At 41.6% G+C, this 27,151-nt stretch overlaps 2 protein-coding genes across 3 annotated transcripts in view; one reads left to right on the top strand and one right to left on the bottom strand.

Moving 5' to 3' along the window:
* LOC125005642 (multiple C2 and transmembrane domain-containing protein 2-like) overlaps positions 1–19,004 on the top strand; it is a 35,395-nt gene extending 16,391 nt beyond the window's left edge. The window contains exons 5-23 of one of the 2 annotated variants that reach the window (XM_047581114.1): positions 920–1,062; positions 1,394–1,470; positions 2,285–2,399; positions 2,532–2,564; positions 3,735–3,905; positions 4,789–4,919; positions 5,446–5,632; positions 7,224–7,317; positions 7,409–7,511; positions 7,591–7,693; positions 7,883–7,984; positions 8,073–8,147; positions 9,156–9,275; positions 12,573–12,686; positions 14,237–14,278; positions 15,988–16,097; positions 16,393–16,502; positions 17,000–17,097; positions 18,004–19,004. In XM_047581114.1, coding sequence (XP_047437070.1) covers positions 920–1,062; positions 1,394–1,470; positions 2,285–2,399; positions 2,532–2,564; positions 3,735–3,905; positions 4,789–4,919; positions 5,446–5,632; positions 7,224–7,317; positions 7,409–7,511; positions 7,591–7,693; positions 7,883–7,984; positions 8,073–8,147; positions 9,156–9,275; positions 12,573–12,686; positions 14,237–14,278; positions 15,988–16,097; positions 16,393–16,502; positions 17,000–17,097; positions 18,004–18,051 — 1,976 coding nt within the window. In that variant the 3' untranslated portion in view covers positions 18,052–19,004. The remainder of the gene's footprint in view (positions 1–919; positions 1,063–1,393; positions 1,471–2,284; positions 2,400–2,531; positions 2,565–3,734; positions 3,906–4,788; positions 4,920–5,445; positions 5,633–7,223; positions 7,318–7,408; positions 7,512–7,590; positions 7,694–7,882; positions 7,985–8,072; positions 8,148–9,155; positions 9,276–12,572; positions 12,687–14,236; positions 14,279–15,987; positions 16,098–16,392; positions 16,503–16,999; positions 17,098–18,003) is intronic. The other variant, XM_047581115.1, reaches the window with a different exon arrangement.
* Positions 19,005–23,049: 4,045 nt separating this feature from the next.
* Positions 23,050–24,003, bottom strand: LOC125005462 (high choriolytic enzyme 1-like). Its single transcript, XM_047580816.1, has one exon. The coding sequence runs from the start codon at positions 23,919–23,921 to the stop codon at positions 23,136–23,138; it is 786 nt and encodes a 261-aa protein (XP_047436772.1). The 5' UTR covers positions 23,922–24,003; the 3' UTR covers positions 23,050–23,135.
* Positions 24,004–27,151: the final 3,148 nt, after the last annotated feature.

Below are 27,151 nucleotides of genomic sequence, written 5' to 3'. Positions count from 1 at the left end.
TCCTGTCGGCTGGTGTATTCACACAACATGTCTCTGGGCGAAGATAATAGAGAAAACGGAGGTCGGGATCAAGGAACAGAAGGATCTGGTTTGACCACATTATCGTTAACATTGAATGGTCTTTTAAAAGCGGCGCATGAGCTACCTTTTTATTTCTTTGTGTTTGATCAGACTCTGTACACAGCGTTCCTAGCATGTGTGGACATTTGGTTTGTTGTGTAATGGAGCTATAATGTAAGGCTTGATCAAATAATATGGATGTAGAGACGTGTAAGCTGATCTATGATCAGTCCACAGAGTAGTTGGTAGAGTACTGCCCTCACATGGTTGATTGATAGAATCACCAAAAGTCATAGATTGTACTTCCTTAATGCTGAAGAAAAAAATGAAAAAAAACTGTAAATCACATAAATTATAGTTCACGTCAAAGTAAGAATCCCTGTATTCCAACCCCCGCACAGTCACACATAGAGAAAGTTTTCAGTTGCAGTCATGTTTCACGATAGAAGCTGACATCTCATTGGTGATAGATTCAGGAAGTTGTGGTCCCATCGGTTGGGGAGAGGAAAAAAAAAAAAACCCACATCCTTCATATATGTGTGATGAATCTATGAGCAGCCCCGACCTTCCTTTTACTGGAAACCTTTCCCTAGTTAAGTACATCAATAAATTTGCTTTGGAAATTAGACACGGGACCGTTTAGCTGGTCTTTAACACAGTCAGAACTGTGTTTTGAAGATGCTCTGGAATTTTTCGTTTGTTACTGCATATGTTCAGTTTCAGTTCAGCATATTTAGCTCCCTGCTAATTTTCAGGCTGTTTCATCCTCTTATCTCCAACACAAGACATCTGAAAACTTGCCTGATGAGTCTGATAAATAAATAAATAACATATTTCTTTTTGTGGTTGTCACTTCCAGGCACCAGCGACCCTTATGTGAAATTCAAAATGGACGGAAAAACATTCTACAAAAGCAAAGTGGTTTATAAAAACCTTAATCCGACGTGGAACGAGACCTTTTCTTTACCGGTGAAGGATCTGAATCAGAAACTTTATATAAAGGTAACGTCTCTGTCAGGACATATAAGTTGGAGCGTCTTATAAAACTTTGTTTTTCATTTGTTAGTAGAGTTTAGTATTTGCTTTTGGGGAATTACCACAACTGTCCCTTAGTCATCAATAAGGGAAGTGTAATTTGCATGTGAGAGTTTGGCTGCTTCAACGTTGAGGTCAGTGCATCAGTGTGTGTCCTCTTCTCATGCAGCGTCTCATCTGGGAATTCTCTTGATAAATGTTTGTGTCGTAGTCCAAATTAGTAGTTCAGGCAAGCAGCTAATATTACCTACCTTAACTGTCTATGTAATGCTCGTTGTGCTTGTTTGACGTGACACAGGTGTACGACCGCGACCTGACAACTGATGACTTCATGGGTTCAGCCAGCGTCCTCCTGAGCAATCTGGAGATTGACAAGTGAGATAATGCTAATGATAGATGCATTTAGTCAAAATTCATGTCCTTCCTTTTTTTTTGCGTGACTATGGTTAAAGTGCGTGTGCAAAGGCTCTGTTGGACATATAATGGAGATGGCGTTTTTAAATAACTTTAAACACATTTCTTGCTTCTCATATAGTTGCCAGATTGTGTCGTTTGCACTGTGAACAACCTTACATTGTGGTGTGCATGGTTTTGCTAATTTGTGTAGTCTTCCTTAAACCTAAAATGATGTACACAGTGCCGTGTGCAGAAGACCAACACATTTCTTAACCACCCAATTCATATGCAGCCACATACAGTAGGCTATACAATGAGTTAACAATGCATGGTAGAAACCACAGATATGCAGTCTCAGAATGAGTTGCGAGAAAGGAAATATTCTGTGAAACTTGTATTGCACATACAACTGTCAGTATGATTATTTGGTAAATGTTGTTATTAATCTTTTATGACCTCATATAAACACATTTAACTACATCCTCAAAAAGGGACACAATAGTTAACAGCATAAAACATTTACAGGGCTGCTCTGTCATATTGCTTTTTAATAATGATTCAACTTTGTGTATCTTTTAACTGTCATTGTACCTGCTCCCACAGTGTCCATTAAGCACACATCACATATCTAGACCAGCTCACCTCTGTTCAGTTGATGTTGCGCTGCCAAATAACACCGTGTTTGGTCTGAACGAACTCGGCCTCCGAGTGAACTCCTCAGTGGCACATCACTGCCCATCTCTCACTGACATCTGTTTAACGTGAATTGAAGCTGGTGCTCTCTTTGTTTCAGGGTCAATGAGCTGTCGTTGCCCTTGAACGACCCAAACAGCCTGGGGGAGGACATGGGCAACGTGCTGGTGGACATGAGTCTGTCACTCAGAAATAGAGACAGTAAAAGAGGAAACGTATGACAAGCTCCCATATGTAGCTGCTGCATGTTTGCACTGGATTTGTTGTATAATTGTGTGGTCTGTCAGCCGCCTACTAACCACAGTGTCACTCTGTTTTGCACCTAACATGCATGCTACTGGCAGCAGAAGTGGCCCCATGCACGAAAACGAAGTAGTAGGGTAAGGCATGACAGATGGAACTTACCATAATTAGCCATAATTTAAGATTTCCTAAGTTTATAATTATACAGGTATCTGCCAAATAAAAAAAAGAAAGGCATCAGTGCATTAAGGATAAAAATGGGGACAGTCTGGTCCCTAAAATAATAAATCACATGGAAACCTCTGTCGTGCTCAGGTTTCATATTCTCCATTTCCTTTTGGCATATATCTGTTGGTGAACCGAATCATTTATTTCTGTTGCCACAAGAGGGCAGCACATGAATAGTCAGTGGTCACTTTATTAGATAAACCCGAGTGGCGCTGAGCAGATCCACCTGTCTCCAAAACGGCATACAGTACATTTTGAAATACAAACTGAAGTTAAAATAAAAGTTTAAAAAAGAGGAGTTTCTATGTAATATTGGCTCACTTTTTTATTTCCAGTATGAAAACACAGACAATCTGCTCAATTCATGCTTTTTTGCTTATCATCCACTGTTTGTACTCACTACACTGCGTGAATCTGTTGGGCTCCAGATGCTTGCTGATTGCATGCATTAAGCAGAACAACTTTTTCTGAATCTTTATTTATTGCATATCATCCAAATGACTCTGGGAAGTTGTTTGCATTCCTTAACAGATGTACCTAATAAAATGGCCTCTGCTTCCTTGGATAGTTGTAGTCTGCCAAGTGCATGTGTGCCATGTTAATAGAAACCTTGTCAAACGTTCCAACAGTGTCATGTTAGTCTGCCTTAATTGAATTAGGGGTTGAATTGAGCTTTGCGCTTTCATGTAAGCTCCGCTTATCATTGTCAAATATGATATCCTCTTATATGCACAAGAGAGATATGCTCCTCTGCTCTCTAGCTACTGCAGGCTTTTCCCTGGGTTTCTCAGTGAAATCCTTTCATTTAAGAGCAGACATCATGCTGTTTCACTCCGCTTTCTTCCAAGGAAACGTGCTTGGTTGTGATGTCCAACGTATGTAGTAGTATGATAAATTGTAAATAGTATGTTGCATACTGTAGATGACTGAAGTAATCCCACTTTTCTGTTCACTCTGCTGGTTTGTCTTTTGTTTCTGGGCACTTTTCTCTCCATTTGATTCGTTTGTGCTTTAGTTAAAATGAATAATGTTGAGTTCGATTGTGCTCATTTTTCTGTGTGTGTGTGTCTCTACCTCAGTTAGCAGGGAGTCCTCAAAGCTTTCGTTTGTCAGAAACGCTGAAAAAGAGTCAGCTGTGGACCTCCGTTGTGACAGTGACTCTGGTTGAGGGTCGGGATCTGCCCCTGGACTCTCAGGGAGGGCAGTTATTCGTTCGCTTCAGACTGGGAGAGCAGCAGTACAAGAGCAAGGTACATGATGAATGACTCGTGCTTTCATCACTTCCAATCCCTCCATCTGTCTTGATTTGTCCTTATTCCTGAATCCTCTACTCCTTTTTTATTTTTTTATTTTTTTATCCATCCTAAGTCTTAATGCTTTTTTTCTCATTACCGCACTCCCCCTTCCCAAACCCCCTTTAGTTATTTTACCACCCTGCCCCTTTTAAATTCTACTCCTATTTCTTATTTTTAATTTTACCTATGAGACCCAGACTTTTCCGTGAAATGCCCCTTGAATAAAGCCGATATATAAGACTGTATAAGGCACTGTTAATGTTTTTACTTGCGGTTAATACAACGTGATCTCCTCAGAAGTGCAAATGTCATTCTCTCATAATCTCTGATGTGATTACAGATCACGTAAAAAGCCAGTCCTAGAGAAAAGAAAGCCAAGAGGGGAGATTTCTAGTGTGTAATGTAAAATGCTCAATCTGCGGCTCATCCTGGCAGCTGGATGATGTCTAGCGCTGATGCTCACTTTCATGCGCTGCTGGCTATGTCTCTACTGTCACTGGAGATTATTTTGCTATTGTGCAACACCATCCATTCCACATCAAAGCAGCATCTTTATGAGCAACACAGCTCTTTTTCCTTTTCTTTTTCTTATATGCGCGTTCAAAGTGACAGTAATTACTGACTTTGCCTTTGTTTGTGATGGGAATTTCTGGAAAAGTAGTTCTGGACAATGCTGCACGTGATTAATATTTTTTTAAATATAACAGCCGTGAAGATCCACCTGGTTTTACCACATTGTTGTTTTCTCACTGTTATCTAAATTTGAATGGCCATGGCTTTTCGCATGTTTGTGAATATAAAATAATTCCTTTGATGTTTCTCTTTCTGCCTGATTCAGAATCACTGCAAAGTGCCCAATCCTCAGTGGAGAGAGAGGTTCACCCTCAACCGGTTCTTGGACAGTCCAGACATCCTGGAGGTGGAGCTCTGCTCAAAGGAAGGAAGGCGGTCTGAGGAGTGCTTGCAGACGTGAGTCTTTGTTCAGCTCTTTGAATCTCTCTGTTTGAATGTTCTTCACCTATAAAGCCAGCTTACATTTCATAAATCTAACACCTTGTCATATCAGGCTTTAAACTGCATCTTAGGCGATCTGATCACAAGTGGACAGCATTAGGTACACATGTGTACAAACACTAGCTCTGAGGATACATTGACATGTGGTCACTCAGACATTCATTCAACAGTGTGTAATTATATGATCCTCCCACACCGTTAATCCTCTACTACTGTAATACTTCAGATGCTCAAAGAAAGAAAACAAGGGTGACTTGTACCGTTTGCAGAGTCATTGGCCACCTGAAGAGAAGTCACTAAGTGCTGCCTTAGTGTTCAAATGAAGAACAGAACTTTCAGTCATTTGTCACATAAAGTATTTGATGTGCTGTATGTGTCTTGCTGCAGTAATATCGTATCGGTTGCATGAATGACTGATGCTTGAATGAATGAATGTCTGTATGTATGACTGAAACGTGGCTGCGTTTGTGTGTATGTGCAGGTGGGAAGTGAACCTTTCCAGGGTCCCCTTCAATCAGAGGCAGCTGTTCACACACTCAGTGTCTCAGGGGAGGGGACGCTTGGTCTTCCTGGTTACCCTGAACAAGAGCAGCGGCGTCTCTATCTCCGACCTTTGTGCCGCACCACTTGATGAACCTCAAGAACGACGGAACCAACTGGACAACTACGTCAGTATCTCTACTTTGCGCTTTTATCTGTGTTTTTTTTGTTGATAGTTTTACAATTTACATGTATCTCTACACACTCATTAGGGACCTCATGTGTTATCTAGTCTGCTGTAGAAGTCTGCATCATGGACTAACGAGTTGTCACAACTGAATCACATAATATCTGAGCTTAATACACAAATCTCCCATTCTACATCATGACAAAAGTGGTGTACTGGGTTCAGATCTGGTTATTGGGAATACCACTCAAGTCCACTGATCTGAAATTCATTGTCATGCTTATGAAGCTACTTGAGATGACATTAACTTTGCGATAGGATTTATTTTTAGGCTTTTAATTTGCACGGCCTACAACGATACTCCCAGTATGTTCCATTCAGACCATAATGGGTGGTCTTATGAGTGCAGCAAAACAAAAGTGTTGACACAAGGCAGGTCCATGGCTGTAGCCTCAGTGTAAAAGAGGACTTATATGACCAGGCTGTGTTTCCAGGCTTCGACTACCTAGTTTTGTTTTTTTGTTTCTTTTGAGCCTGTTTGGTTGTGTTGGTTGTTTGGTTGCTTTTAATCACAAGACACAACGACAACCTCTGTTTATCTTGTCCATTTTGTTTTACTGGATTATTTTCTTAATGGCAAAACAAAGCCCCCGTTAGTGTTCTACAGACTTTATCCTTGACTCTGAATAAGAAAAGAAAACCTCTGCCCAAGCTTTAATATAAAGTCAAGGAAATGATAAACAAGATAAACATCAATATCTGTAAAACAAACACTACATCTCACCTTAATGATTTTCCTTAATAAAACCTAATTTTTATTGAGGGTTTTATTGAGGAGGGACAAAAAACGGTTGTTATTCCAAAGGCTTTTGCAGCGCTTTCTGTTTTCTGTGGGCCAAGAGATGGCAGTATCTGCCTGGTGATGTGCACAGGGGCCACAAAAAGGCTTTTTTCCAACACAGTGTTTTTAACACCAGCTAGGCAGTCCTGTAGAGAGTTCACATTCAGAATACTGACGTCTGGGAGTGTGACCTAAAGACACAGCAGAGTGTGTAGCGGGGGTTTAGTGGTGAAGAGAGGTACCATCATTTATAAAAACAAGGTTGTCCTGAAAGTGCCAGCATGTATCTGGTAAACTAAACTTGACATAAAGACAGGAGGATGAAATAAATACTTGTAACACCAGTCTGTTACAGTTTTCCTTGAGTCTGTCATTCTTCCTTTCAGCTTCTAAATGTTAGATGTGCAACCTGTAGTTTCTGTTCACCCCAGTAAACTGACAGTGGCTTGATTTTTGGCTCGAGCGTTAATGTGTTAGTTGTGTGGCAATGTACGACTGCTTGAAAACCATTTCTCAATTTCCACCTCAAACCTTTCATTCTTTCCAGTATAGCTCCATCCAATCTGATTAAGATTATTGCAAAAAAAGATAATGGAACACGAAACAAACAACATGATACAGTGATTAGATTATTTCCCAAGATTTCTTAAATATTTCAACAAGATTGATAGTGTTGTGTAGTTTCTCTTGAGTTGTATGCACTCCCATTCTTCCAAACCTCATTTTTCTTGTCTGCTTACTGTGCCCTCAGCATTTGAAAAGATCCCTCAACAACCTCCGTGATGTGGGATTCCTTCAAGTGAAAGTTGTCAAGGCCGTAGATCTGCTGGCTGCCGATTTGAATGGTACCTTTGCACATATGGATCATATATTGCGGTTGCACTTGAAACTGTAACAGGAACCCTGCATTGAAGTGTGGTGTGTTGTGTTCTTCAGGCAAGAGTGACCCTTTCTGTGTGCTGGAACTGGGGAACGACAGACTGCAGACGCACACCATCTATAAGAGCCTCAACCCAGAGTGGAATAAAGTCTTCACGTTGTCAGTCTGAGACTTTCTCTAATGATCTTACTGTTTGCACTGGTTTGCACGCATCTGACCTCCTTGTTTGCTTCTGCAGCCCCGTCAAAGACATTCACGACGTTCTGGTGGTGACCATCTTCGATGATGATGGAGACAAGGCGCCAGACTTCCTGGGAAAAGTCGCCATTCCCCTGCTCTCGGTACACACTACCTCACTAAGAGTCCGTCATGATCTCAATAGACTAAGCTATTTACACTCTGTGTCTAAATTAAAGTGAAGAGGGCAATAACACTCCAGGGGCTTGGAGGCTTGCTAAGATGTAATCCGCCGTGACTGATGGTCACGTTCATGGCTGAGTTCAGCACCTGATGCCCTTTCTGTCCCGCAGATCCGCAGGGGACAACAGATCACCTTACCGCTGAAGAAAGAGGACTTAGGTGGGCTGTCGAAGGGAACCATCACTCTGCAGCTGGAGGTTATTTTTAACCCCGTAAGTAACGGTTCACCCTGCAATGAGGGCACAGTGGCTGTAAAACTGATTCTGTCTGCTTCTCAATGCTTTATTACTCTTTTATCAGATCAGAGCGAGTGTAAGAACCTTCCAGCCCAGAGAGCGGCGGTACATGGAGGATAACCCCAAATTTTCCAAGAAGGTTTGGCACAACTTTGATACGTTTACTGTGCTGTATAATCCAGCGTTTGGAAATCATAATTATTCCTGATAATAAAAGAACACGTGGCCAAAGCACATTAATTATATGTGTTTAGTTGATTTACTGAAGCTGAAATGATTTGGCAGCAAATTGTTTAGGCGATAGAAAGGAAATCACAACTATTTAGATTGATTTTTAAAGCAAAAGTGCCAAGTATTCTGTAGTTCAAGCCCTTTCATTTAGAAATACTTGCTGCTTTATTCAAAAGGTAGTTTGGGGGTTTTATAAATGTTGGGAAATTGAAGTTCAGATTTTCACTGAATCGTTAAATCAAGAAAATTACTGCCACATTTATCAGTAAGAAAAATGCAAGGAAGCCTGAGGCTGACGCTCTCTGACCACATTTCTATGACATTTGATTAACTGAAACTTAAAAAAGACGGAGGAGGAAAGAGTGACGACACGTTGTGTTCAGATCTTAAAAATAAAAATATAACTGCGCTTAAAAAGAACTTTTCTCTGGAAAGCAAAAAAACAACCTTCCTTCGCCTGAATTAGTTGCACCGAGTTTTAATTGAGCCCAACTGTGGCTGAATTCTTGTTCACTGTTCTGCTACATTAGTTTGATATACAGTGTGCAAGACAGGGTGCGAGACAGGGTGCCTGACTGTCTGTACTTCCCACAAAGACTCATTGTTGTCAGACAATACATTGCTCACTAAAGCCAAAATTGGCTTACACAGGGAGGACTTGGGTTGTAATGCGCAGGTTTTCAGTCAGTTTAAATGTTGAAAGTCTCGTTTGACGAAATCAGGTCAGATTACTGACATTTTTTGCCCTCTGACCACAAACATACCAGCCCCTCTCACTGTTATGCTAGCTAAGTGGATGTTTCGTGTTTGGTATGAGTGGAATGTCCGTTTTATTAACCCATACGCATTGAACACATCGTTAGCTCAGTGTTCTATTGTCTTTATGTGTAATGTGTTTATTGTTTGTATGTTGCAGGCTCTGGCCAGGAACGTGATGCGCGTTCAGGCGCTGTACAGGGCTATCATGTCGACTCTGCATTACATCAAAAGCTGCTTCCAGTGGGAGAGTGTTCAGAGGAGCCTGCTAGCCTTCCTGGTGAAGTGTTTTAACTACTTATCAACACACTATCTGCATTTGCCTGTTTTCCCTCCCAAGGCTGTGGAAGACAACCGCAGTCTGGCCAACCCCTATTTGAACTCTCCCAGAGAGAATCTTAATCAATGCAGCGTTGGGCTCAGCAGAAACACAGGCTTGGCTCTGACTCTGTATATCGGAGTGGATGCTTTTAGTGTTCAGTGTCTCCTGGATGCAGAGTTAAGCCTCAGCTGGAGAGAGTAGAGTCCCAGTGGAGTTAAGATGGTCTATTTTTGTTCTGGTTCTCCGACTACTCATTAACCCTCTGTCCAGTCTCTGCTCGGTTTGATTTAGACCCCATTATGCAAACAGAAGTTCAATTAAAAGCCTCTTCAGAGATAAGACTGATTCTCTGCCCTGACATTGTCGAACACGAGTGTAAAGCAAGTGTGAAGACAGAAACACAGCAGTGGCCTTTCAGCCCTTGTCTTTAAACTGCAAAGCAAAGTGGTGCTGATCTTTTCGTCATTATTCTCTCACAGACCTGACTCGATAAAAATGGCATACAGCAACTAGTTCATTAACTATGCAGGAAATCAAGGTCATTGAAAGTTCCTTTTGTTTTTACAGCCCCCGTCCTGTAGATGGCACTAAAGTTTTGCTCAGCATTTAAGCGCTTTCTCGCCAGACTGATGAAGAGATACTGTACGCTGGCCAGTAGTACAGCTTGTTCAGTTTCTTGTGAAAAAAATGGGAGCTGCAACATGGAGCTGTTATGTAAAAAACAAAAAACAATATCCACCCTCTGTGTTCTAGCTTTGAGTCACATTTAGTTCTGACCAGGACAGGGACCTGGGTCACTGAACCAGAATTAGAAGCTAGCTAGAATAGCGGGAAGCTAGAATCCTGTCAGTCCGCTCACATGTACCATATAGGCTGTTAATTATTAAGGATAATATTGTGGTATTATCTGTCAGCTCACACACGAACACACACACACACACACGAACACTGAAGTAGAAATAATACAAGCAAGAACAAGCGCACAACGTACACACTCACGTCCTCCCACCGCATCTCAGCCTTTGAAAGACAGTACCATCTGTACTCCTGTTTTCACACCAATGCTCGCTGCCTTTTCAAGCCTCACTGAGAAGAAATAACTGCCTAATACCACCACATACGTAAGCATAATGAATCAAAGCCTCAGTCTCCGTGACAGGATACAGTGACGAGCTACCTGCACCATCTGCCGTTTGTCAGACAGAGAGCGATACAGCGCGCTTCAAATGTGTCTTCGTAGGCACCGGTTATCTCAGCGAGAAGCCTCAACACCGGCAGTATTTGTTTTGTGTAGTGAACTATAAAAGATCTCCTACTGTTACCCTTCTTTGCGCTTTTTTTTTTCTTCTTGAAAAAGCAGATGCTGTTTACCTTTTCTAACATCAGTACCGTGAATCAGAATAACAGGGTAGTTTGCTTGTTGCCACATTCCCCAGTTTTCCCATTCTCATCCCTCACCCGACACAAATGTAGCTTCTAAAAGTGGTCACATGAAACAAAATAAAAATAAAACATAATACAAATCTGAGCTCATTGCTATTTTCTTATCATTCTCTCATGTGAAGAAGTTATTTTAAGCTCTTGGATCTTAAACATCTGAGAATAATTTGCAGTGTAATACCAAACTGCCTGGGTCTGGTCCTTTGAATGACTTCTGAAAAGGAGATGACTTCTGATGTGTTGACCAGTTTTGGACACACTATAAACAGAGATACATAAACTGTGTATCATTGTCCAAAATTTATGGATTTTGAAACATAGCAACAGTACAGTGTAGCCTCACCCCCTTCTTTCCAGTAGTCAAATCTTTTCATCCATGTAGCACTACACTACTTAGATCCTAGTGGTAATAATGTAAAATTTTAATTATTAAGAAAACATTAAAGCAATTCGTGTAATTTTTTTTATAGAAGATTTTTCATTTACACCTGGACATGTAAATTCAGAAACATTAAACAGGGTTTCACTGCTGCAGCCTTAGTGGTCTTATTAGTCTCCTCATGGTTTAGCAACATCTCCCCGTAATTGTTGTTTGTGGCTGCAGTGGGCGCGGTGTTCATTCACATGCTCTCTCCTTAAAACAATAATAAATGATGCAAAGTGATTCCCGTGCCGCGCTGACCCCTCACCATGAATATATGTGAGGAAATCCTGCTGCTTTCTGTCAATATCCTGCCTTCCACTTCAGTAGCTCTTGCAGCATTCGGTCACTTTTGTTTTTTTTGTTTTTTTTTTATAAATAATTTTCTATAATGTGGACTGTATTCCCAGAGCCCCTTTTTGCTGCTGAAGACTGTGAAATGCCTCTTAAGTTGAAATGGGCTGCAATTATCACACTCTTTATGGGCTGAGTATAGATTTCCACCAAAGCGTGACTTGGCTTTCCCCGTGTCCCACCTCTCCTAGTCATTACAAAGTCCTCGCTAGTAAAACATAACCCTTCCAGTGAGGAATTGGTTTCGCCTCCTCTCCCATGACCTGTTTTGGCTTGTGATAACACAGATAAGAGCGTGCTTGGCTTTTTGCACATTAAAACTGATGGTGGTGGTAGTGGTGGTGGTGGAGGAGGAGGAGGGGGCCGGCGCTGCCATCTTTTATGTCAGTTGGTGCCTCAGAGGAGAGTGATGTCTTTACCAGATGTTCACTTCTATTTTTATTAGCATATAAAAACCTGTAAACCCTTCCCGTTGCCCTTTTGGCTCGCTGCCGTTTTGGCTGGCGATGCCGTCCTGACAGGATTATTTTATAGTTCTATTTAGCAGTGCAACTGAGACATCACGGGCCGTAATTCTTTACCCTCTTATCCCCCCCTTTTTTTTTTTATCTGGGCTCCACTCAGGTGGAATGTGCATCATCGGTGTCATTATCGATGTTAATAACCTATTCACACACAGACTCCCTGTGGCTGTAGTGAATCGGCCAGCTTTAATGTACACAAGATGACAGAGTCGGAGCAATTAGACTTATGTGGGTAATGTCAGTGCACATGCAGGGGGTGGAGGAAGAGTCGGTCCAGCTGAGCGGCGTGGTCACACCGCACAGCGTATATACAATAACTCTACAGAGGAGCAAGGCTTTGATAGCAGCAGGGTGGCCTTCATCAGCTTGACCACTAGCAGATCTTTAGCTAACAGGAATTCAGAAACGATTGAAAATGTCTTTAGATGTGACTTAATGAAGGGCAGTTTGTTTTATCCTGTCGCCCCCCTTCGTGTTGACCTTACATTATATGTGACCTGGACACTCTCCCTGCAGGTATTTCTGCTGACAGTGTGGTACTGGGAGTTTTACATGCTGCCTTTCTTCCTGGTTCTGCTGATCTCGTGGAACTACCTCCAGATCCGCTCTGGACGCGTCAGCCAGGACGTGGTGAGTGAGGTGTCTTCATCAGTCCCGTCCATCTTCTCCCACCTCTGAGTGACCTGTTGGCTTCTATTCACTCTCCTCATGTCTTTATTTTGTGTGAAAAACATCCACCTAAACCACGTTTTGTTCTCGTAATTAAAAGCTGGTATGTTTCCATAGAAACCCGCTGTACATGGCTGCATAATACATAATAAGAAAATAACAGATAATACATAAGCATAGAAAACTCTCTGAATAGACTAATGTAACAGACCATTATAGCCTAAGCTAATTTACAGTGCTTGTCCTTTACTAAAGCGCCTTGCTCCTTTTTCCCCAGTCCGCTTCTAGTTTTTGTCCTGAGTCCTGCCTCTGATTCACTGTAATTGGTCTGTAGCTCTGTTCTTGTTATGACCGGCCACATTAGAAAAAAAAAACTTTTTAGCTCACTACTCTAAAAAGGTCACAAAGCACTGTGCTCCCCCTCCAATTAGTGAATACAGTAATGGTAGTTAAACACATAGACTATAGGTTATGGCAAATTATATTCACCAAGTTCTGCTCATAATTATGTTGTGAAGTCAGTGAAATAATATATGCGTCAAATTGCAGTGGCTTCATTTATTATTGTCATTATCAATTCATTATTAACTTCTTTAGATTAAAAATAAAAGTCTTAATATTACATTCGAATATCATTCAAGACATGGTTGATAAAGTAAAAATAAAAAGAAAGGTCAAATTTAATTAATTTTTATAGCTAGAATTCATTTTCAAAGCCTGTATAGACACATTTTTGTAATCAATAATAGTAATTAAAAAAAAACAATAAACTCTAAAGCTAATCTCCTTTGCGAGAGTTCACTTTAAGAAAACAAGTTTGCGACTTTGATTAAATTTTCTTTTAAATGTTGCTTAACTCGTACTAGTTCACAGATCATCCCTTTGAGTCCCGCACACTTCAACAAAACTGATGGAAAATGATTCACACACAAAAACAATCCAAAATGGTCTAAATTAAAATGATTTCAAACTTTTAATGAAGGACCTCATTTGTCAGCTATTTGTGTCACGATGAACATTTATACAAAAACATCAGAAGCATGTTTTGAACACTACACTGACATTTTAACATGTTACCAAGAGTAAGATTCGCATGATGAACGTACATTAATTATTTACTATTCTCATCTCCTGTGGGAAATGTCTCGTTAGCTGCTAACTGCTCAACGAGCTAGATGCTAACTTTAGCTGTCAGCTGTTTGGAACTTATCAGGTTATCGTGCTTTGTTACGTTTTTTGCATACATATATTTGTTGTTTCTGCAGCAGAGCTAAAAATAACACTTAAAATAACACTGGTCATGTAGCGCGAAGAAAAATGAATGAATACTCAATATTTCCATGTGAGCCTGTGGGAAAAAAAGCCTCGGTCATCTGTCCCTCAGTGCTGACTATTTTCGGAGGCTAATCTCAGGATCACTGCTGAGCCACTGGAGGTGATAAAGTGTCGGAGAATCCTTAAGAATCTCGCCTTTCAAATGTTTTTCTTTTCTTTTTCTTTTCTCCTTTCAGGACAGCATGGATTTGGCAGATGAGGATGAAGATGATGAGAAGGTACGTACCTGTGCAGGTTGTTTATTTTTCTAGTCCACGGCTGACTCGTGTACGCTGATGAATAGAAAAGAGTTTAGCTTTATATTTGATGTTGACAGAGGTTATCTCTCTGATCTATGGGGTCTGTGCTGCTAAGCTCTTTATTCACTACTAAGTCTTCTAATGCATTTTGATTCCTGCCAGCCACTAGTTGCATTTTTTTTTTTTTTTGTAAACCTGTGCTTACCAAAAGACATTTGTGCCTAATGAAGACCTCACCAACCCGCTTCCACTTGTCACAACACATTCATATGTAAATAGAGGGGTGGGGAAAAAGGTTCTGCTGCTTTTGGAAAGTCCCTGAGCTTAACACACCATATAATACCATCAATATGGAACTAATGACAGCACTTAGACATGCACATTCAAAGCTCGTTCAGAAAGTTTGCGTTGAAAATGTTAAAATGCTTTTAGCCAAAGGAATATTTCTTCAGAATGACAGCAGTTTATTGTAGACGGTTTGAATTGCCTCCGTCGGCCTGATGAAAAATGTCTTCTCATGGTGGCTGCAGTGGGAACATGAGCCTGAAATGACTGAAGTGGTTTAGTCTAATGATGGATATTTGACTGAGGTGAAACCAGATTTGTCATGCATGTAGACAGAGTCCCTGTGTGTCTGGAGTATCTTTAGTCGTCGTGAACAGTCCTCCAATAACCACCGCTGCCCCCACACCACCATCCACACAGACCCCAGCTCCTCCTTTCAGGCCTGTAACCCTTCTTTAGTCTCCATACGTTTTATATAGACGTGTGGCCATGACTCTGTCTGAAGCCTGGCTCTTAAGAGTCCGGTCTCTTCAGTTTACCATTCTTCACTACGATCTTGACCAGCCTGAGAACGGTACTTCGTCTCATTTCATAAAGCTGTGTCCAGTCCCGTTCTGAAAAGCTTTTTGTTTTTGTTCCTTTTTCATATTTTTTTTGGCATTTGCGTTCACATTTTTTAGGTGCTCTTCTTGCAGCGATCAAAAACTTGAGGTCTTGTGAATGTTGCCGACATCGTGTGAACGACCAAACAAAGCTGAACAGTCTCAGTTAGTAAAATTGACTAGTAGATGAACAACAAAGGCTGAGGGGTAACTAATCAGCACTAATATAAACTAAGTGTGATATATAATACTGAACACCATCTACAATAGATTGCTCTTTTTTTCCACAAACATACATTACAGAAAATATACAGCCACATGGAACCAGGAAAAAAAAAAAAAACTGTATCTGTATCCAGAAGCCAAAGCTTATATGATGCCATGATCACTTTTCGGATATAACTTTTAACGTGTTGCAGTGTAAAAGTTGCACAGGAAGCTTCAGTCTTTAATATTTATTCAATAAATGATTCAGTAAACTCTGACCTGAATCCTTTCATCCTTTTCTGTTAAAAACAACTCTCAGCTGTTAAAAGCAATTTAATGAACTGCTGGTCTGTCGATCTGTATTCAAGGAGCAATCATTTTAAACCGCTTCAAACTCTCATTCATGCAATGAAGACGCTACAATTTTTATATGCTTTGCTTTTATCATGCTAGAAATACAACATAGTTGATATTATTATTTTAATCACTACGTATCTAAATTACAATATGGACAATAATAATAATAAATAGGAAAATAAGTTTTATCATAGGAATTTCCCATGTTTTATTTTATTTCATTGTTTGCTTCTATAGGAGTCTGAGAGGAAAGGGCTAATAGAGAAAATCCACATGGTCCAAGAAACCATCATCACCCTCCAAAACCTGCTGGATGAGATCGCCTGTTTTGGGGAGAGGATTAAAAAGTAAGAAGTAAAAAGAGTCGTCATTATTTGCAGCTTGTTACTGTCGAGTGTTCATCTTCTGTTCAAGTGAAGGAGTCGTACATCTATGAAAAGGGATTTTAATCGTGTCATTTTATTGAATTGTAATATAACCCAAGAATATTTATATTGTCCTTTCAATCTACTATTATTAAAGAACAAGTCTGTTACATTCATTATTATTATTGTTATTACAGTAGTTTATTATTTATACTAACAGTTCATTAGGTTTTAACTAATATTCCTGTCACTGATGTTTCTGATCTGAATTCATCAGCACTTTCAACTGGTCTGTGCCGTTCCTGTCGGGCCTGGCTCTGCTGATCTTTGTCACTGTTGCCGTCCTCACATACTACATACCTGTACGCTACATAGTTTTAATATGGGGTGAGTTTCAGACATGTTTATTATTATTATTGATTTCCAGTGTCTTCATTTCTGCAGGGACGTCCCTCTTAAATTGTCATTGTCACTGACTGCCTTGAAAAAAGAAAGTTTCTCTACATTTATTTAATTTCTTTGTCAGTGTCTTTATATTAGATTTATGAGGTCACAGAGTTATTTGCAAATGTGTTTTCTTTCTGCTCCAGTTGCCTCTTATAATGTTAGTGTTGTTTGAAATGAGGCGTATCTCAGCGATTAAAGTCTTACTGGATTAAAAAAGAAAAAAAAAATATTGGCTGATTGACTAGAGAGTAAAAGTGAAAGTAAAACAATGAAAAAAAGAAAGCAAAAAAAAAAAAAGGCACACATGCGGGACGCTCAAAGCAGTGTTTCTTGGACGGCGTGAGTCTCCCCTGCAAGTATTTGTTTGTGTGGAAACAAAAGAGCGCTGCCACGGGAGACTACTGTTAATGATATGTTGGTGTGAATTTCTGTTTTAGGTATCAATAAATTCACCAAGAAATTACGGAACCCGTACAGCATTGACAACAATGAAGTGCTTGACTTCCTGTCGAGGGTGCCTTCAGATGTGCAGAAGGTAAGCTCTGCTGGATCAGCCGACCAGGAAGCCCAAAATCCCAGAGCCCGCTAGCTTTGCATCCCACTACAACAACTCCCAGGCATTCTACACTCTTGCCTGTATAATTAGCTTCATCTGTATAATTATGTAGCCCTGTATAATTTTTGTTGTGTTTTGGTCACGATACATCCCTGGTGGGGGTCTGCCGCTTAGCAGCTTTGCAGCACAGGCTGTTCCCAGGCTCCACGAACTCACCAAGACTTTTACTGGAGAGATAAGCATGTACTGTTCACCAGAACTCATTTTTCATCTTCTTCCTTCATCTGGTCTTCACGCTGACCTCTCTTCTTCCCTTGTTCCCACTCTCGTCTCTGCTTCCTCTCTCTCTCTCTTTTTTTTCCACTGCTGTCGTGTCTCCTCCTCACCCTCTCTGTCTCTCTAAGCTGTTTGACCCCATTTGTCTCCTCTTTCTCCTTGTTTGATGCCCTTGGGCCGCTGAGTTGAGTAACGGCTACTCTCCCTAGTCTCTCTGCTGCCCTGTTATTTTTTTGGGAGTGATTACCGTCGGCATCCCGCTCGCTAGTAGTGGTAGTGATCGTACTTCACCCTGCTCCTCCTCAGTGAACATGCTATTTGTTTTGCAGTAACAACTCTGAAAAGCACAGCGTCTCTTATTGTGTTTATTTTTGGTGGTTATCCTTTAAACTGTCGTTTATTACTGGAAATAAATATCACTCTATATTATATGAAATTGCCATCTTGCAGCAAGAGAAACAAATTCCATTGTTTTGGATTCAATCCCTGTGTCAATATATCATATAGCATTTACTCTCAGGCAAACGTTGATTTTTTTTTTTTTTTTTTGTACGTTCAACCTTTTTTAAATGAGCTTAATATCGGTTGCGCGTGTTCTGATTCTTCCAGGTTCAGTACAGTGAGCTGAGATGCAACAGAAAGAGGAAAATCCTGTAGAATTCACTGAAGAAGGAAGACAGTACGCGCGTTGGACTCGATGCTGCTGCCGCTGCATGTGGGCTTCTTATCTGACAACACTTTCCTGTGGACGGGAGAACTGCTGGAGCTCTGCGAAGTTTCACTCCGTGTTGGTTTCAGGGTGCAGAGGAGGTACGAATCTCAGCTGCCTGCGTCAACGCACAGCTCGGCCAAAGAAGCTCTCACGTCACCACACACTTAACCGATGTTTTCTACCGATGCATTTCTCCGGCAGCTTGTGCTGTCGTTTCTAAAGACTGTAGGTGAATTCTTCTGTGCACATTTTGCTTTTTAAGATTATCAATCAGAAGCTGCTTTGTTTTATATTCTTGACTCCAGGCTGTGTCACCCTGGAATCAAATGAAATATCAGTTTGTATTATGCTGAATGTATTTGTCTAGTATGCAACATGCATGTGTATATTTTTATGTAATTGTAACATGACACTTATGAAGACATTTATTCCAAAATGGATTATTTTCCATTTAACAAACCTTCTTGTTACTGGGGTAAAAGTAAATTTCGTTTTGTTTTACTACTGATATTAATGTGTCGGTAAGATGTAACTGTAATAACAAGGTACTTGTGGTTTTAAATATTAACAATTTCAGGTTTTCAATAGAGAACATTTTCTGTGTCTCTGTTCAGGTTAGCAGTAATATTGCCTTTAAACTGATAAAGGACTATGGGCATACACCCCAATATATTTCAACATCCCAATACAGACGTTGTTTTAAACATGCAATATGAGTGCCTGTATTTATGTTTTAGATTGTTTTCCATCATCCTGTATGGGAGGATGCACCTACTCTGTTAAACTTTACATTTCTGGTGTGTGTTGTACACACCTGACTGTATTTATTATTAACAATCACTGATGAAGACAATGAGTCATTCATTTCTAACAGCAATAAATGCGCACACCAACACTGCCTCTGTCTCAGCTTCCGTGCTTCGTCTTTTTTGAATCTTCCTGCGCGCAGCATTCATCTTCTCCCTGCTGCAGGATTGTGGGCGTCTTAACAGCACTGTTTCCGAGCCCCCTCTCTTCATTAGGCTTTCATGAAGCGAGGCGAGGCTGTGCGAGACCTCACCGGCACCCGGGTTCCCCGCTGTGTTGATGGCCCTTGGGCGTCGCCACGAGCGGGAGGACCTCGGCGACCTCCTCTCAGCTGCTGTGACGAGACGCCTGCAGCCCACAGCCTATCAAGCGCAGCAGCTAGACAAACCTCCGGTACCGGGCTGCACGGCGCTCGGGAGGAGGATTTGAAAACCAGCCACGAGCAACAACAGCCGCGCTAATTTAGGGATTGGAGAATTGGAATAGTTAAGATGTTGCTGTTTAGAGTAATACCCTGGGATTTATGGCTTTTAAGTCAGAGCGCGTGGGCTGCAGCGTCTTAAATGAGAAATGAGACAAATTAGAAAAAGAAAAAAAATCTACAAGAATCCTGTTTCTCTGTGTCCAATTATATGAATGTGTTTGATAAACTGACTGATGATTAACGTTGGATTGTTTGATATGTGTGTTATAACTAACTACTCCATGCAATACACAAATAACATCGCACACAGTGCCACACAATATATGCAATCATTTGATGATTTGTCCAATTGTCTTGAGGACGGAGGGTGTGGAGAATGTGGCAGTCGATGACCCGTATATCTCTTCATCTAGTTATAATGTTGACTTAGGTATTCAATATTAATAACCTGCTGTCAAGGACACTGGAAGGACATCTCAATTTGACACTTATAGGCTCAGCATGAATATGTATAGGCGGTCGAGATGCTCCAAAATTACCAAGTAAAATCACGGTTCACACGTGGGGACTAATGTGATGTGGCACATGCATTATGATGAGCCACAAATACGGCGGCCGATCGGTCTCAAAAGACTTGTTATAACTCGGGAGCCGGACCGGAGAACATTCAGCCGCGAGTGTGTGTGCGGAGAGGGGCACTGCACCCGGAGCTTTGTAGGGGCTGTGAGTGTGCATTATTATCCATAAAGGCTTTACTAACTCATTAACAACTATACTGAGCATGGAGGTTTTGTGTGTGTGTGTCTGTGTGTGTGTTTTGGGGATGCGATTGTGGGGCTCTGATGGGCAACACGGTGTTTAAAAGCTTCCCAACATTAAAACCTTGCCAGGCAGCAAACTGCAGAGCAGCAGGGAGCTGACTCCACACCGACGGTAAGCCCAGCTGGTCAGCCGGTGGCTCGCTTTGTGTTTCCTTCTGCGGCACTTCACCTTCAAACTCTGGCTGCATGTGGACACTGTGCAGGCTTGAGTGTGGTCACATACTATTTCTTATGAATAACCCATATGGAACACCTTCACATGGGTGTTGTGTCGAGGGCACTAACCTGCAGAATGGTTGGATCTGCTAACTCTTCAGCCAGGTCTTCCCGTTCCCAAAAAATCTCCACTCATCACAAGAGATGTATAATTATCACATAATTGTTGTGATAATGAGGATCGTTCTCGTTACCGTCGCTGCTGTTGACCTCTCTCCAGGAGTCGTTAGGCTGTTAATGTGTGCTGATGAAGTAGGACCTACTGTTCAGACCGGACCAGGTTAGAATGAAGAGTCTGATACGGCCTAGATTTTAATTGGACAAATTCTATCTGTTAAATTGTCTCTAATTTCAGAGAAAATAAACCACCATTCTTTTTTTTTGTTGTTTTTAGACAATTTGGGAAATCTGCTTATTTGTTTTTAGTCGCGGATCTCACTTTGATGCCAATTAAAGGACGTTTCCAGTTTATTCAAACCGTCTGTATCTCCGTTGCTGCCGTTGTTGTAGCTCTATGCGTAACGGCAACTTTGAACTCGGTGGCGTACACAGCGACATACACTGGAGCAATTAGTGAGCGCTCCCTGCTGCTTTCTTCGCTACTTACTGACTATTATGCTTCAAAAATGAAGTCACGTGATGCAGAGCAGTCTGCAATGAAGGGTGAAAAGGCCCACGGCCCAACTGAAAACGTGAAAAAAGTTTCAGTTTTGTCACAGCGAAGTTGCCAGACTGTGAATATAGACCCCAGTGAAAGAAATCAAAAAAGAAACTGCAGCATCATCACCATTTTTGAGTATTCACCATTACTTTTCGACGGGCTGTCCGTGACCCTTAGGGGTCCGCGGAGGTACTGCATGGGGGTCGCAAAATCTTTGGTTGATTAGACATTTTATTTGAATTTTCCCCCACAAATTTAAATTTCTTTAATTTCGCATTAACATGAATCCAACATATTTTAGTAAAGGGATAAGGGATAGCTTAATACTGAATGCAAATTGATAATGTGTATTTATAAATAGCACTTTAATATAGCACACATGTCGTAGGTAGGGGGGCCCTTACTTAATCTCTCCCTCAGTTTGGGGTCCTGAAAAACATCATTGCAGACCCCTGATCTTGAGTAACTGCAAGAAATATTTGGTTCCATTTAAACTGAGCCATGTCAGCTGTTTCCCATTGATTTGCTTTGTTCTGCTGAACCAAGCTAACGTATCTCTATTGCTAATGAACAGAGGGATTTAATATTCCAAGTATTTGCAGGAGAACAAATGTTGAACAAATGTTGCACAAAATGTCTCGTTCTGCAGACATCTCACTTTCTAAACTAAAAACTCGCAACAGAGTCTTATGGGGTTATTAATTGTTTCATTATTATTTCATCATTTGTCATTTGAAAGCAGTTTTTCGGCCTTTAGTTGTGATTTATTTATTTCTCCTTTTTTTTTTTAATCCTCTCTCAATAGCCATTAGTTGTCTGTAATAATGAGCTTGATTTTGACCATGTGGACACACACACACACACACACACACACACACACACACACACACACACACACACACACACACACACCTCCCTCCACAGTGTTAATCCCCAGAGAGTCTGGGTCCAGGTAAATCACAGGCACAGTGTGTTCTAGCTGTGCTGCTGCCCAGAGGCTGTGGGCCGACTGAGCTGTCCCGGAGCAGGCCGACATCAAAGTCCTTGATCCAGAAGAGCCCGGGGCTACGAACAGCCAACAGCTCTGATTGACAGAGGAGTTGCAGAATGATTTCCTGAAACCAATGCGAGGATGTGAAGTCGGCCATGTGTCTGTGTTTGCCGACTTCTTTTGCTACAGACAGGCTTCCTCGCCCTTAAACTCATCTAGAATCACAGAGTGTCAGGTATGAATGTGTTAAAAGGCCCTCGGTACATACTGACCTACATAGTGAAGGTATGGGAGTCAGCACACCTCATTTTGCTCTTCAAGAAAAAAAAAAATGGAACAATTACAGGCTTTTGTGTTTGTTGCCAAATTTAAATCTGATGTGTTTATTTTTGTCTATAGCTTTTGCTCTAGGCAACAGGAGCCTAGATCAGAACCCACTGATCTTCAGGATGCGTGTGATGCACCCATTTCTTTGTGTAATTGCGTGAAATCACGTCTGTGTTTGACTATTACAGTAAAAATCAACTTGCAAAAGTGTATACTGACATTTGTTTCCTGCAAAAACACCCAAAACGTCTCTCCTGTGATACTCAGTCCTAAAAGTATGTATTCCTTTAAAAATGAGCACGTCTCAAAGAGTTTCAGCTTTAAAAGGGACAAAAACAGCTTTGCATTTAATACTGACTATTTCCAGCTCTGGATAAATACACGCCTGGTCCTCTTGTGTAGCTCTGATGTTATGTCTTCTAAATGTTTTAATCACTTGAACATAATGCAAACAATTTATATAATGAATTAAGAATGATCTGAAAGTGTATGAAGTGTATTTCCATGCAGCTGAACTGTCACTATTTAGAATAATTCAGTCTGAATAGAACAGAATAATCCATTATTGTAAATCTCATACTTAAAATGAAAGTCAGTGAGACTAGATTGGAGATTTTTTTTCCATGTGTCAATATACTGTACGTGAGAGCTGAGTTACATGAACCTTTCAGTGGATAAAAAGCTAAGACAAAAACCTTCAACTTGAAATTTTATTCAAAATTGAAAATTTCATATCAGGTTTCACAGATTCATTGACTTTATTTTTTTATTCATAACTGTATTTAGCATCGATAGAGCAGGTTGACCCTCTGGATGTCCCAGTAGGACATGCCCTGCCTCTGTCCAATCTGGACGTTGGGGTTGGGGATGGGGGTGATGGAGTCTCTTCCGTACTGGATGGAGAAGGCAGTTCTTCCATAGTGCATGATGGAGGAGTAGTCGTAGGGAGTGTTGAGGTTGTTGGTGGCCTGTTTGTGGAAGTTGTAGGCCATCTGCGGGTTGATGTTCTGCCAGTTGATCCTGACGTAGTAGTCGCGGTCACTTCTGGTCTGCTCGTGCTGGAAGCCCAGAGCGTGGTTGGTCTCGTGCTGGATGATGCCGTGGAGGAGGCAGCCCTGCCTGTTGAGAGAGAGCACCTGTCTGCCCCCCTGTTTGCCCAGAGCCGAGAAACATCCTCCTTTGTTCTCGATGCTGATGAAGTCGTACTGGTTCTGATAGGGGACGAAGCGGATGCAGGTGCTGCTGTGGAAGGACCTCAAGGCATATTCGATGGTCTGCCTCTCAGAGCCGCTGAACTCACGGCTCACAGTGTAGGGGATTGTCACCAAGCCATTGGAGCCTTTCTTCCACAGACAGCTTTGAGCCCAACACGTCATGGCGTTTCTGGTTCTGGGAGCCAGCAGGTCTCCTTCCAGCAGGATCTCATTGGTGTTGTTGTTGGAGGTCAGAATCCCGGTGGTGATGTCCACAGTGTCTGGGACTTCTTCTTGGTCTCCTCCCTCCTGCAGAGGTTGTGCCTGAGAGAGGCCAAGCAGGAGCAGCAGCAGCAGGCTGGCAGAGGGAGTCATCTTCAGGGTCAGTGTGGAGGCTGTGGAGCTTCTGTGAACAGCTTTCTGTGGAGAGACTCCTTGAAGCTTGATGTCTGACTCAGTTCAGTCCAGAGTCTTTATATTCTCCTCTGCAGGTGTGTCTGCAGGAGGATTATGGGCTGGGGTCCACACTGCTAGGCCTAAATACACCACTGAAGGGAGGACTCCATGGACAAACCTACTTTTTAAACATAGCGTGTAATCCCCCAAAGATTTTCTTTGTCCATTTTGTCCTATTTGTGTAACCCATTGCTCCTTTGCCACACTAACATCAGCTGGTTTCATTTCTCTTTGCTTTACACACGGCCCCTTTTCACAACCTTCACCAAATTGTGTATGTTCAAATGAAAATTGTGTGACCCAAATACTGTTTCTTCACTCTCTGATGACCTGCTTAATTGAAATCCCCTGTGCGCCTTTTATGACAAGCTGTTGAAGTTGTAGGAAAAGCTGCGTGTCCCTCTGTGAGGATGATAGACGGCCTATTGAAACTCTTGCATATGTAGAAGATGGTAATAGGCTCCTGTGGGACATGTTGCCGTGGCCGAGGCCGAGGCAGCTCTCTAGTCAAAAAATTAATACTAAATTGTATGAAGCAGTCCAAGTCATCGCGCAAACACATCATGGCTGGCTCTCCACTGGGGACAGTCACATTTGTTTACTGAATCATGCATGCACATTTATTACCCGCTCCCATTGAATTAGTTTTCCTTTAGTTTAATGCTTCATCTCTGGGTTTTGAGCTTTGGATTTTCTACTTTTCTTTCATGTGTTCTTCATTTCAGAAGGAATGCCAAATAGATGGTTTTCATTTCAGTTCAGATATAACCAGCCCTTGAAAATTTTTCAAAACATAATGAGGAATTGTGGTTTCTTGGTATTTAACATTGTACCCAGGATGCAGCATCTCCTCTTGTGCCATGAAAATATGGATTCCAATTTGTCCATTTTAATTATCACATATAAACCTACTTTACTGCCCTTGAATCCTGGTCTCATATAAAGTGTAAAGATGAATTGTGAAAAGAATGTGTGTTTCTCCCCCGTTCCCTCTCAATCTCATCAGCCACCGTGATTAAGGTTTGGCATTGGGGATTGTGCTGTCTTTTTGGAGAGATATTTCAGCTGCATTTCTGACACTCTGAAAGGAGAGGGAGATAAAGGAGGCGTCGGGGAAAAAACTCCTTCCCGTTGTGTGAGTCCTAGAGAGGGCCTTGAACCCTGCCATTCACGCCTTTCTCTCCATCAGCTGAGTCTAATTGCCAGAGAGGACAGGAGACCCCAGCCCTGATCGTTCCTTATCCTCTTTAGCGCTTTCAGGCGAGTGAAAGGCGAGCTTCTGCTTTTGATCTTTTCTCTGATTCGCTTTTTCTTCTCTGTCATCCCTACCATCCTCTCCTCAGGAGTGACACCAGATCCTTTCACTGCCTGCCCTCGTCTCCATCTGCCCAAAATAATGACCAAGGCCCAGGCATTATTAAACAGAGGTGGAGAAGGGAGGTCAGCACTGGGAGTGGGAGAGGGGACTCCACACTTGCCTAAGGAGGGGTGCCCCTATTCCAAATCTACTCCGTACCCTCTCTGTGCTCCCCTAGATTCATCCCTTACAGTTTCCGTGGCCTTAGCCTGGAGAAAGCCCATTCTTTAGCAGACCACGGACGTGAAGGCTCGTCCTTTCCCAGAGGCGCTGCTACAATAAGACCCCAGGCTGCTTGAGACAATGAAGCCTGTGTGATCTCTCAGCCAGACTCGGGATGAGACGATGCCTTGCTTGCCAGTCCCATGGGAGGGTAAGCTCAGTGGTCATTGTTGACAGCTAATAGACAGCATCTTTCCACTGGCAGGCCCCCCCGCAGACTGTGTCATTTTAAGTTGCTTAATAACAACACTCAGACTCCACCGACGGAGGAATTCTATCGAGAACAGCAGTTTGTTTGCAGATGAAAATCATTCCCCTCACAAATCTCAAAAGCTAACACTGGGGGGTGATTGGATGAATGCAGTCAGCGAGCACAGACAGCATTCAGCGGGGGGAAATTCAATATAACTTTTGAAAGGAGACCAGAATTAGAATCACTCCATTCAGCGGGAACAATGAAATTACAGCCATTTTTTCTTTTTCTCAAACCTGAGCAGAGGAACACTGACGGCCGATAATAGAGACGGACACGCTGATGCACGAGGTGCGGGACAATGCGAGACATCAGGCCGATCGGAAGACTTCCACGCATCGCTACGCGGCTGCAAACGTGAAGCTGCTGCAAATGCAGATCCTGAGTGATTCGGTTTCAGATACGCGACGGACTCTCGCTAAACACATTTACACAATCACATGCACTTGTGTATATTTTATACATGTGTGCATACTTTATGTAGTTTTCAATTCACGAGCTGGAATGTTTTACTGAAGCTGCTGTGAGGGACGCAAACGAACATGAGGACACTCGTCCTTGGTTTACTCTTCACACCGTTCGTCATTAATGGCCGAGCTGAAAAGGACTCATAACTAATCAGAAGGCCAAATACTAAAAGTGGCCATGGGCAAACTGTTTTCCAATCAGTCGGATATGATGAATCGACGTTGCTCGGCAGCGCTAAGGTCACATAAAGGTTTAATGTAAATCGCATTCCTCCATTTTTCCTCCATTCTGCATGCGAACAATTATAAATTCTACATCAATTTCCACTTCTGTAAGTATTCGAAGACGGGCTAAACCCTCTCTGTAGTGCGAGTACGGAGGGGTTATGCCTTTCACTTGCATGAAATTAACAATGTAGCACGAAAATACTTTGTCACAGGTGAAAGTCAAGGATTTAACATCTTCAGTATTAATAACAAGATGTACTTAAAAGCCAACATTAAAAATTCTTATATTCATCAGATCAGTTTGATGGATTAAATAAAATATTTCCCTCCCAACTATAATATTACTACTACAGAATTTAAAGGAAAATGCTCCACCCCTACTTGAACTACCGGCTACGTTTAAAGGCTGTTAGATTCTCATACAATTATACTGCATGTTGAGACACAGTACAAAACTCATGAGGATAAGGTTCATACATTTTATTTCTCATGAACAGTTCATTGGAAACTTATTTTTGAGACTTTTCTAATTTGCTGCTCTGCTTGGAGTGAAAATAATTAAATGGACAGGTGAGAATGAGCATGATATGACAGACCATTTAAACAAATCGCCGCCAAAGCA

Source organism: Mugil cephalus, chromosome 3 (genome assembly GCF_022458985.1).
Source record: "Mugil cephalus isolate CIBA_MC_2020 chromosome 3, CIBA_Mcephalus_1.1, whole genome shotgun sequence".
Classification (NCBI taxonomy): domain Eukaryota; kingdom Metazoa; phylum Chordata; class Actinopteri; order Mugiliformes; family Mugilidae; genus Mugil; species Mugil cephalus.
Note: the sequence above shows the minus strand (reverse complement) of the source record. Positions and strands in the feature narration are given on the sequence as shown.